Source organism: Colletotrichum graminicola (assembly GCF_000149035.1).
Source record: "Colletotrichum graminicola M1.001 genomic scaffold supercont1.49, whole genome shotgun sequence".
Classification (NCBI taxonomy): Eukaryota; Fungi; Ascomycota; class Sordariomycetes; order Glomerellales; family Glomerellaceae; genus Colletotrichum; species Colletotrichum graminicola.
Window position 1 is genome coordinate 253,570 of NW_007361053.1, and position 10,829 is coordinate 264,398.

The 10,829-nt window shown below is 53.2% G+C and overlaps 5 protein-coding genes and 1 non-coding gene across 6 annotated transcripts; 3 read left to right on the forward strand and 3 right to left on the reverse strand.

The window, feature by feature from the left end:
* Positions 1–396: 396 nt before the first annotated feature.
* GLRG_09515 (WSC domain-containing protein) lies at positions 397–1,932 on the forward strand (the record flags this gene model as incomplete). The annotated part of the gene is made up of 1 exon (XM_008100200.1): positions 397–1,932. One exon carries the CDS (start codon positions 397–399, stop codon positions 1,930–1,932), a length of 1,536 nt encoding a protein of 511 aa, XP_008098391.1.
* Positions 1,933–2,677: 745 nt separating this feature from the next.
* On the reverse strand, positions 2,678–2,769 carry GLRG_13235. Its single transcript has one exon. It is a non-coding gene; the product is annotated as a tRNA-Pro (tRNA).
* A 310-nt stretch (positions 2,770–3,079) lies between these two features.
* GLRG_09516 (uncharacterized protein) lies at positions 3,080–4,763 on the reverse strand (the record flags this gene model as incomplete). The annotated part of the gene is made up of 4 exons (XM_008100201.1): positions 3,080–3,829; positions 3,902–4,063; positions 4,117–4,623; positions 4,704–4,763. The coding sequence occupies 4 exons, from the start codon at positions 4,761–4,763 to the stop codon at positions 3,080–3,082; spliced, it is 1,479 nt and encodes a 492-aa protein (XP_008098392.1).
* Positions 4,764–5,451: 688 nt separating this feature from the next.
* On the forward strand, positions 5,452–6,610 carry GLRG_09517 (uncharacterized protein; the record flags this gene model as incomplete). The annotated part of the gene is made up of 3 exons (XM_008100202.1): positions 5,452–5,991; positions 6,047–6,358; positions 6,428–6,610. The coding sequence occupies 3 exons, from the start codon at positions 5,452–5,454 to the stop codon at positions 6,608–6,610; spliced, it is 1,035 nt and encodes a 344-aa protein (XP_008098393.1).
* Positions 6,611–7,706: 1,096 nt separating this feature from the next.
* Positions 7,707–9,104, forward strand: GLRG_09518 (cytochrome P450; the record flags this gene model as incomplete). Its single annotated transcript, XM_008100203.1, has 1 exon — positions 7,707–9,104. The coding sequence occupies one exon, from the start codon at positions 7,707–7,709 to the stop codon at positions 9,102–9,104; it is 1,398 nt and encodes a 465-aa protein (XP_008098394.1).
* Positions 9,105–9,809: 705 nt separating this feature from the next.
* GLRG_09519 (uncharacterized protein) lies at positions 9,810–10,451 on the reverse strand (the record flags this gene model as incomplete). The annotated part of the gene is made up of 1 exon (XM_008100204.1): positions 9,810–10,451. The coding sequence occupies one exon, from the start codon at positions 10,449–10,451 to the stop codon at positions 9,810–9,812; it is 642 nt and encodes a 213-aa protein (XP_008098395.1).
* Between the last annotated feature and the right edge of the window lie 378 nt (positions 10,452–10,829).

Genomic DNA, 10,829 nt, shown 5'->3' on the forward strand with positions numbered 1-10,829 from the left:
TGCATACTACGGCCATCTGAGCTTGGCCTACTACTAGGTTTAGACAGGTCATTCATCCCTTTGGTCACTTACCAGGATACCAGGCACGCAAGATATCCAAGGCTTTGCTGAGCATGGTTCCCTCAATTCGGCGGGAGAAGCGGAACCACACTTACGAGTGGGACCATCTAAATTCCGTTGTAATGAAGGACATTGTCAACACTGGATGTTGGCATATAAGAAGGACGTTTCTGCGAGGGTTGACGACTTCCTTTTTGCCTTGTCACACCACCGACAACCAGCAGCCATCCAACAACTGTTGTGCTTCAATCGTTTCTGTCTTTAGACCACCTTTCACTCTTTCCTCACTTTCCGTGGTCTCTGTCACTCGTTTCCAGTTATCACACTCACTTCGCAATGTCATCCTCAATGGCCACCTCTGCTTTGATGCTTCTCCTGGCAACCACGCCGTTGTGCAGCGGTAGCACTTTCAAGTTTCCTCGTTATTGGAATACGACGTCGTCGGCCGCCTCTGACGTCTCGTCGACCCTTTCTAGTGGGACGGCATCTCTGACTGCAACGTCTTCTGCCCCTGCCTCGGCCTCTGCCTCCGCGACCATCCTCCCCAACCCTTCTCACGTCGGTGTTGCTACTCAGCTGGGATGTTACGACTCCCCGTCAGGGTTCCCCAGCTTCGGCCTCTCTCTCGCCGATGAGCTGATGACCCTCGAACTCTGCGTGAGTACCTGCACGAGCCAGAACCGGTTGTACTCTGGTCTCTTCGACACTAGATGCTACTGCGGTGATGCTGTAGAGTCCCCCTCCATTGTTCAAGTCAGCGAGGATCAGTGCAACATCCTCTGCCCCGGCAACAAGGCTGAGCGCTGTGGTGGCCGCGTAGGTCTTGCGAAGCGCCAGATCCCGAACGATTTCCGCCTGTCAATTTACGCCAACACGGAAGTCATCTCGGGCGCAAGCTCCGCCTTCGCTTCCGCCTCCGGCCCGGCTCTTACAAGCAGCATCACGGCTGCAGCCTCCGCCTCCGCCTCCGGTCTGGCTCTTACCAACAGCATCACAGCTGCAGACTCCGCTGTGACTAGCACGTTCATAACTACCGTCATAGGAACCATCACCAAATGTCCTCCTGATGTGCTTAACTGTCCCATCGGATCTCTCACCACTGCTGTTAGCACCGTCACGACGACCTGCGCCGCTCTCCCGACCTCCCTCCCGTGCCCCAACGGCGAGTGCTACCGCCTACCATGCTTTGGCCAAGACTGCAACCAGAAGGTTACGTGCTACGGAGACTACGTCAGCTACAGCTCCCAGTGCTCCTGCGCAGCTGACCGCCGCCGTCTCGTCTGCGAAGATGGAGTTTGCCACCCCGAAACCTGCAGCGGAGACGACTGCGGCCGCAAGATCATTTGCGAGAACGGGCATTGCCGGTACTCCCAGTGCCAGGGCGACGAGTGCACCAAGGAGAAGATCACCTGCTACGGCAACGTCTGCAAGATCGAGGAGTGCGAGGGAGACGAGTGCGACAAGAAATACGTCTGCGCCGACGGCACCTGCAGCCACCAATCCTGCCCGCTCAAGGAGGTCAACATCAAGTACGAGTGTTCCGGCGAGCAGTGCAACGTGGTTGAGCCCTGCAAAGGAGATGGCTGCCCCATGCCTCAGCCACCGAACCCATCCAAGCTTCTCGAGGCGTCCGGTGCCCCTCCTCAATACCAGCCCGCCTCGGTCAGCACTCCTGGTGCTATCCAGCCTGCCGTCAGTATCGGCCAGTCTACCCTGAGTACTGTCCAGCCTGCCGTTAGTACTGGGGAGTCAAGCACGGTACCGCCTGCGACGCCTTCCATCGTCACCGCAGGTTCGAGCAAGTCCATCACGTCGTGCGGCTTCTTCACGTTGACTGTGGGTGCCATTGCTGGCCTGGGATTCCTGCTCTGAGGTTGAGCATGGCCAGACAAGATCATTTCTCTTCTTAGTCGACTCTAGAGTCTTTAAACCAAAGGCCCTAGTTCGACGCGTATTAAACCGTTCTAGAACAGTGTGTTGTGCGCATCATATTTTCGGTTCTGGGGACCTGTCTTGGGCCCGGATGTGGATGCTACCATCTATGGAGGAGCAGTGTGCACTTCAATATTATAAGTTCGTTAGCTAAAGGGCACACGACTAGAAATTATCTCTCCCGTATGTTTGGCAGTATCGTCCAGTTTCTTAGGTGTTATAAAACAATAAGATTTTTTTTCAATTCTACTCTTCTCTTCTCGCGTGCCTCCGCTCTAAAGGTTGGTCTGTTTAAATAAGTACGATGAAGCTGAAGAGACATAGCTTCTTGCTGGTATCTAGCACCATCCATTTCTTGTATTACGATCAGCTCTTGACGTGTCTATCAGCAATTTCAAGTTGATAGTGTCTCCAGATGTTGCAATATATGAACGCAGTTTTACAGATATTGTTGCAGAAACTTAAGCAAAAAGTATTGCTGAATGCAACTGCAATCGCACTTGGCAGATTCTTAATACATATGCAGGGCCATGAGGTAAGTTTAAGTGAAAGGGTAATTGATATATACAGCAAAACATCACTAGGAAATCCAACTGCATAAAATAACGCCAGCTTTGGAGTGTGTATGTTAGTCGATTCCTTCTCTCTTGCTCACAGCTTCCTGCAACCGGCAAAAGGTTATCTGGGCCCTGGCCAGGGATCGAACCTGGGACCTCTTCCAAGTTGATGAATAGGCAACAACCCTAAGGAAGAATCATACCGCTAGACCACCAGGGCTGGTGAGAGTTGTGAAGATGAGGTATCGCTGGTATGGATGCTGGTGCGAAAATTATGCGATATGGATCCTGCGGGTTGTGGAGTCACGAAGCCCTCATTTTGACTAGTTTGTTTGCAGCATGGCCTGTTCAGATGGGGACCCTTGTCACCTCTCTACTAGATCCAGAATTACATCCCGGTCGAAAAAAGTGTTGTTTTATAAAAATGCCGCCAGAAAAAGATAGGAACGAGTGTTTTATTACTCCCTCGACAGCTGTCGGTCGTTGCTACTCATTCCGCCCCCCTCTCGAAGCAAGGAGCCGACGATGTTTCAAGCTGCAGTGCCAATCCAGCCCCTCGCCTTGGTCCTGATACCTTCGGGCGCGACTGGCGTGGTAGTGGCTGACTCCAGTCCAGCTCGTTGGGTGCTCAGGAGAAACTTGCCAATGCCGATTCCGTTGCTCGCTGTGCGCCCGAAGAAGCTAAGCAACTTCCATTTCGTCTCAGAGTTGAACCCCTCGTCGAACGAGTTGAGGTACACCAAAGCCATGCCGATCGGAAACGGTGCGGATTGTATCCCAAAAGTGCCTGCCGAAGAATGGAAAAAGACTTCGACAATGTTGGCTATCTTGGTGCAATAAATGGAGGGGTCTGTCCGCTCGGGCAGCTCCAAGCCAGCATTCTTACCGATGGCAAAGCGGAGAGTGCTGTATGACAAGAGTGCTACCGCCCAACACAGAGCCATGATGGAAGCAATGGCAACATCACAGGCCGATGGGTTGTCGAGGCCCCTGGCCATGAGTTCCTCGAGCTCCTTTTTGGGGCTCAAGTTCTCCAGCCACCACGTGAGCTCTTCGTCAATGCGCCAACATTCTCTGACGAGTCTGGTGCGCCTTGATTCTTTCTCGAACTCGTCTTTGCAGTTCCTCATGCAGTCCAGGTCTTCAAGAATGCCAGGTACGTCAACGAAGATGTCGACTAAGACGTCTTTTGGGGTTTTCGGGACGTCTTGCCATGGGACTGTTTTCCAAACAGGGTGGCTGAGCGGGCATCTTCGTCTGCGCTTGATGAAGGTAATGATCTAGTTATCCCGTCGCCGTTAATGCATCAACCCGCAAATCATTCGAGCTGAAACGAACGGGGGAGAACCTACCAAGTGAATTCGTCCTGACGAGAACAAATCGTGCGCCGGGCCCTGCACGTGGGCCTCCGGTCTTCGCTGCAAGACCAGGGCCATCTCACCCAAAGCGTGGCCTTCCCAGCTTTCAGCTTGAGAGATTCCATGTCGCTCTCTGTCGTCGGCTCCGTACAGTAGCTGCAGGTTTTCCATGTCAGCTGGGATACATGACTCAGAGCTGCGCACCTTACCTCATAGAAGCCAAGAAGTCTCGAAGCCAACATCAATGCATCTGTCTTCCGTCTCTTTGGGTTTCGCAACGCGACATTCAGCTCACTGAGGGCGTCGCAATAGAACTTGAGGCCATCATCGATCATCCACTGTTGCTTCTCTCGTCGACCAATTGTCCCGAGGCTGAGTGCCAGTAGACTCTGCCGTAACGCAGCATCGGTGCGATAGAGGTCACGAACCGTTGTCGCCCAGTCGCCATTTGAGTATCTCACGATAGTGTTTCCGGGGACGCATAGTGGGGTTTCGGGCATGTAACCGTGCCAAAACAGATCGAATATCTTTTCTTCATAGGCAGATTGAGATAGAGGCGGTGGTTGGTAGATTGTACGTGCAACGGAGACCATCGCTTTTGGATAGTTGCAGGCGCTTAGGTTGGTGACATTGACAAAGATGCGCTTCCTCTCGTAACCAGCGCATTGGATCCCCGCCTTCTGGCACTGCCCGCATGAAGGACGTTGCAAGTCACACTGGACATAGTCTCTGTTAGCGGCGTGTATTATGCGATGCTTTGAGACACGCCATGTCCCGTTAGCAGAGGCAGACTCACGCCCTTCTTTCGCTTGCGGCACGTATTGCAGCCCTTGGAGCGTCCGGGAACCCCAACCATGATGGCTATGTGGGACTAGGAGAAGGGGGGATTGGGTGCGCGCGATGCTTCTGATTTGGGACTGGTGGAATGTGTTAGATAGATAACATCCCCGGCTCTATATCATTGAGTAGATGCGCGAAAGATAACGCCGAAGAAACGGCGAAAGAAGGATTTGCTGACAGCGTCAATGACGATGACATTGTTTGGACGCGGAAGGCTGAGCCGCTCGTCAGGGCGCAACGGATCCAGGACAAGTCCGCCTGTGCATGCCAGTCCAATCAATGTCGCAACTGCGGCGCAAGTCTAAACCCCATCGGGAACCATTCTGCGCGCAGTGGGGGGTCTTCAGGCTCAAGGCCGAATCTCCGAACTGTGGTATCGACCGTCGACGTGATTCACGCGCATTATCTTTCCCAAAGTGTTGAAACCCCGGCCTTCTTGGTTCTGCCCAGATGTACGAGGCAACTCACATCAGGCTGTTGTTCCGCAGATGCTTAGCGCTCTATCATGTGTTGACAGCGCCGGGGTCGCCATCATGGACGGGGTCGCAGTGTGGAGCGTATAAGAGACCTGACTCGCCCTTGCAACTCTTCACTGAGATGTTCAGAGGCAATCAACTCACGCGGCAATCTTCTTAGACACATGGGCTTATAACCATATCACCCATAGAGTTGCAAACTGTCCCGACACTGCAAAGTACATCAACATGGTCGTACCAACGCGTCCACCGGCAAATCGCTTTGTCGCCTCAATGAGAAAGCTTTACAACCCCCTTGGGTTCTCCAAGGGTTACAATTTTGTTCTTTTCTTCATCTTCTCTGGTGCCCTCATGGGATTCACCCTCGCCCGTTTGCAGTACCTCAGCTTCGACGCGTTTTGCAAAGGCGCGGCTCCCGGAGAATGCTTCTACTACCAAAAGGGCCATGAGAAGGCCGGCATCATCATCCACCTTGCCGGGATCCTCCCGGCCGGCTTCCTGGCATGCTTCCAGTTCGTGCCCGTGATCCGCCACAAAGCCATCTTATTCCATCGCCTCAACGGCTATATCATTCTGTTGTTGTCTCTCGTCGGGACAGCCGGTGCTTTCATGATTGCACGCCATGCATTTGGCGGTGGTCTCGACGTTCAAGCTGTCGTTGGGCTCGTGGGCATTATGTTTGTGGTGTCTCTCGTGTTGGCATATGTCAACATTAAGAGGCTTCAGATTGAGCAGCACCGAGCCTGGATGCTGCGAGCTTGGTTCTACGTGAGTGAAGCCTACCCGATTCACCAAAGATTCTTCAGCTAACCAAATCACGCAGGCCGGTTCCATCATTACCCTTCGTCTCATCCAGGCCACCAGTGCGGCTATCGTCAGCAAAAGGGGTACCTACTATGCCGCACGCCCATGTGGTCAAGTTGCTTATATGATCGACGACTTAAACCGAACACTCGAATTGTACCCTGATTGCTCAGCTTATTTCTCCGGGGCCAACCCCTCTCAGCATACGATTGTCCATGCGGATTTTCTGACGGCAACATCTGCTGCTGAGGCCGGAGCAGCTGTTAGCCTTCCATTTGGAATGGCCTTCTGGCTAGCAGTATCGCTTCACGCCATTGGTGTCGAAATATATGTAAGCTCATGATTCTACAAGAATATAACACGCAACATATGGACGAAACTCTAACATGGTCGGCTATAGTTGAGACTCACACCGGCAGAGGCTGAACGACTACGTAACGTCTCCTACAAGAGACAGTTAGAAGCCGGCATGAGCCCCGCAGGAAGAGCTGGACTGACGGCTGACCGCCTTGGCGATTCCGCGGAATGGAAGCCCAAGCTTGAGTCGCCCCAAGACAGTTCCGCTTCGTTGGTATCACATTGATGGGTCCTATTTCGATGGATGGGGAGACGAAGATTTGGGGTACCGTTGTTGGTTCTCAAATGTGCGTAAGGAAGAAAAGAAGCCATCGCGGGCTGCTTTGCTGAAATGTAGGATATCCACTGTCAGGTGCATCACTAGGGTATCTACACCAAAACACCACGATGATATTTGATCAAGATAAATGCTTATGATAAAAAAGCCGGTTCTGCCCGTTAATGACCAGATTATTTCTGATCTATTTGGCCAAAAGAGATTATGCTGAAGTGTGCGATTTTTGTATCCTTTGCAAGCCGGGTGTTGGGCTTGTACACCAGGACGTCGCCACTAATTATGCCCCTTTTCTTATTACGAGTTTATTCGGGACAGATCAACATTGGCGTCATATCTTATTGGAGCTGCCTCGTAAGGATGTGTAGCTCGAGAGCACATGCAGCTCGCCGGTCCCGCCAAGCGATCTTGCCAACACATGTTTCACTCGTTGACTGGCTAGGGAGAGCCATCTGGCACACATCCGAACGCCCTTTGATGGTGGCTTTCCCCCAAGATATGCCCGGAATTAGCCTGGGTGTATCGCTTAGTCTACACGTTTTCCCGAGCTGTTAAAGGCGCAACCGTAACGGCATCCGTTGAGGGGCAGCTCCATAGAGCTTGGGACACGTAGTTGCAGACACAGCGGAAGCTGCATGCTATTGATGAGAATGGTCAATCTAACCGTACATGTGTAACAGAAGGAGGGCACTATCAGCATAATTCAGCTTAGTCTGAGGCTGTGAGACATGGCTTTCCCAGAAGCAGGAAAGCACTGACGCCGACTTCCGCCGATCCAATGATAATAGCCATGTATTGGACTACGGGCCGTCGCGCTAGCAAGTTGCCGTGGTTCTCAGTGAGACCACATGAGAGACAGTTCGAAGGCAATGACACGAAGGGGTAACAACAGAGATTCCAATTCAGACCTGGGGATAATTGGAATTACTTGGCAGGGCAAGGAACTCGTCATTGATAAATTGGGAGCCCATGGACACCCACCATCTCGATTCTCGTTTCGTGCGGATACCGCCTACATAGCTTCATTCGCCACAATACAATCATTTCCATGCCGAGTCCGATCCCCCAGCCACCGGGTATCCCCCTACTAGGAAACATCTTCGACGTAGATCCTAAGAACACCTGGTCTTCTTTGAAGACCCTCTCGGAAAAGTACGGCGAGATCTTCCAGATCAAAGTCTTTGGGCACACCATCGTCTTCGTTGCTGGGGCTGCCCTAGCCGAAGAGCTCTGTGACGAGAAGCGGTTTCGCAAGTACGTTGGGGGCCCAATCGTTGAGATCAGATACGCCGTCCACGATGCGCTCTTCACAGCCTACGACCACGAAGAGAGCTGGGGCGTCGCCCACCGCATCATCGCGCCCAAGCTGACGCCCCAGTCTGTGGCGGAGCGCTTCGACGACATGGTGAGCACCACCAACGAATTGCTCGAGAAGTGGAAAGGCCTTGGCCCCAATCATGAGCTGTCCGCCATTGGCGAGCTGAATAGACTGAACTTGGAGGCGACGACGCTGGCGCTTTTTGGCAAGAAGCTCAACTGCTTGACCGGTCCTGAGCACCCGATGCTCAAGGGCATGGAGGACTCGACATCCGAGGCGATGCAGCGACCTAACAGGCCCGGCTTTTTGAACTGGTTTGTGTTCGGAGGCAAGTTCAAAAAGGCCACGAAGACGATGAGAAACTATGCGTCGGACTTGGTGGAGCATCGCAGGACCAACCCTTCAGACCGCAAGGACCTCCTCGCCGCGCTCATCAACGCAGCGGATCCCGAGTCCGGAAAATCCCTGACCAACTCGCAGGTCGTCGATGAGATCGTCTCCATGCCCATCGGCAGCAGCACCGCGCCGGGCCTGGTCAGCACCATCATCTATCTTCTCCTGAAGAACCCGCACGTCATCACCACCGCGCGGGCGGAGCTCGACCGCGTCGTCGGCGACGGCGAGCTGACTCACGCCCACCTTTCGCAGCTCCATTACATCGAGGGCATCGTCCGCGAAGGTCTGCGACTTTCTTTCGCCGCGCCGGGCTTCAACATCGAACCCATCCCCAAGGAAGGTGACAAGAGCCCGATTCTGCTTGCCGGGGGTCAATACGAGATCGCGCACAATCAGCCCATGATTCTTGTTCTTGCGGGGGTGAACCGCGACCCTTCGGTGTTTGAGGACCCCTTGGAGTTCAAGCCCGAGCGCATGGTGGGCGTGAAGTACGACGAGCTCCCGATGGGCGCGAAGAGATACTACGGCAACGGCAAGCGCGAGTGTATCGGCAAGCACTACGCGTGGCTCTGGAACATGGTTGTCGTGGCAAAGCTCATCAAGGAGGTGGACTTCACAATGGCGGATCCGTCCTATGAGTTGAAACAGGATGGGTGGTTCAACCTGAGGCCAGTGGATTTCTACGTGAAAGCGAAGCCGAGAGTAATAAACAGCAAGGCGCCGGAGCTGTAAGACCCCGCAAGTAGCTGTTAGTCCCGGATTTGGAATCGTAGTGCAATCGGGTCGTCATGATCCGCCGAGAAATATCCTATCCGTTGAAATGCTTGATACTCCAATGTCATTGCCTTTATTGACTATCTGGCCATGGTCCTCTACGTCCTCAATGAAACGAGCTGAGAAACAGGGAAAACCTCGTCAGCCTTCTCTCCTCCTTTAATGGTAACAGGACTACAATACTGCATACCATCACTGAGTCCTAGCTCGATATTTAACATAGCATGCTCTTCGTATATCCTACTAAAGTGACCCATTACTCCCAAAGGTCGTGGACCAGCAAATGTATGACGACTCAACACTACCTCCGGGCTTCATGAACCCCCTTCTATACTATGATGAGGTTTACGCTGCTACAAGTGGTTCAAATACCACCTAAAAGTTTTAGGACTGATTGGTAGGATCCAGCAACAGGTCTCAAGGGTCATTAAGGCATCCGAGCAATCTTTACTGACTTTGATGGTTACTGACTATTCAGCCTCAGGGAGACCTTAAAATCCTCGTAACGGTACACCCGCCTGCCACTTGAATGGCTTCGTTCACCTGGAATATGAATGCCTTTTAACTCCACCTCATAAATTCTTGTACTATGTCATGCGAGAATATGCCTCTCACAACACCCTCAGACAGTACCCCAGCTTAAACAATCAACGACTACCACCATTACTGCGCCCGTAAGCGAGCAGTTTCTACTGCCTCTACCAGCTCCCGGGGCGAGATACCCGCGGGATCTCGCAGCTGTGTAAAGGCATCTCCGTGTTTAGGCCCGAGAACACCGGCGTCTTTGACGAAGCCGCGATGTGAGTCGAAAAAGAACAGCGTGGCGTGAAGGGCGTCGGCTGCAACCTCGGAGGTGTGAAAAGCGGCAGCCGGGACCGTGTACGTTGAGTCCCGACAATGAACCTCCGACTGGGTCTCCATCGCCCTGAAGAGACTCCCCGTATTCCTGACAGTCGAGGACGACTGATGGGTCTTGTACGTGCTGTTTTGCCCCTTCCCGTCGTCCCACGCAAGGACGTAACCGGCATGCGTAGCTTCTGTGGGGTCCTCAACTGGCTCAACCTCCCAGGTGTGATCTTCGCCCTCGCCTGCGAGGATCCAGCTCTGCGCAAAAGGCTGATGCGAGTGCAGTTTGAAGTCGGGGTTGCCGCGCTTGCCATCCGGCAGCCAGACGTGCAGACGGAAAAGCTCGTCGATGCGGCCGTCCTTGACGAGGCTGCACAACGCGACGGAGAGGAAACCCTGAGCGCTTCGTGCTGCTGTGAAGGCTGGCGAGGTTTCGCAACTGATGGCTCGGTAGATCATGTCCCAGCATTGTGCGAGGTCTTCGGGCGATGCTGGTCGATTCTGACGCGCTGTCTCGCGCAGAAAAGAGACTGCCAGGGCAAGTGTGAGAACAGCATCGTGGAACGAGTTCTCGTCTTTGTTTGATGTCTCATTTTGAAGCAAAACTTGCCAGTTTGTGACAGTAAGACACCTAGCCGAGGAAGACAGACGTTGGGCGATAGGCTCAATGTCCGCCTCTGGGAGTTTGGCGGCTTGTGCAACACCGCGGAGAGAGCGCAACAGTGACGCTGAATTGATTTGCATTATTTGAGGGCTCTGAGGCAGTTTTCTCGGAATAGACTTGAAACTGGCGTTTATGTCAAGATGGCTGCTGACCTGTCGTCCTTCCTAAGTTGC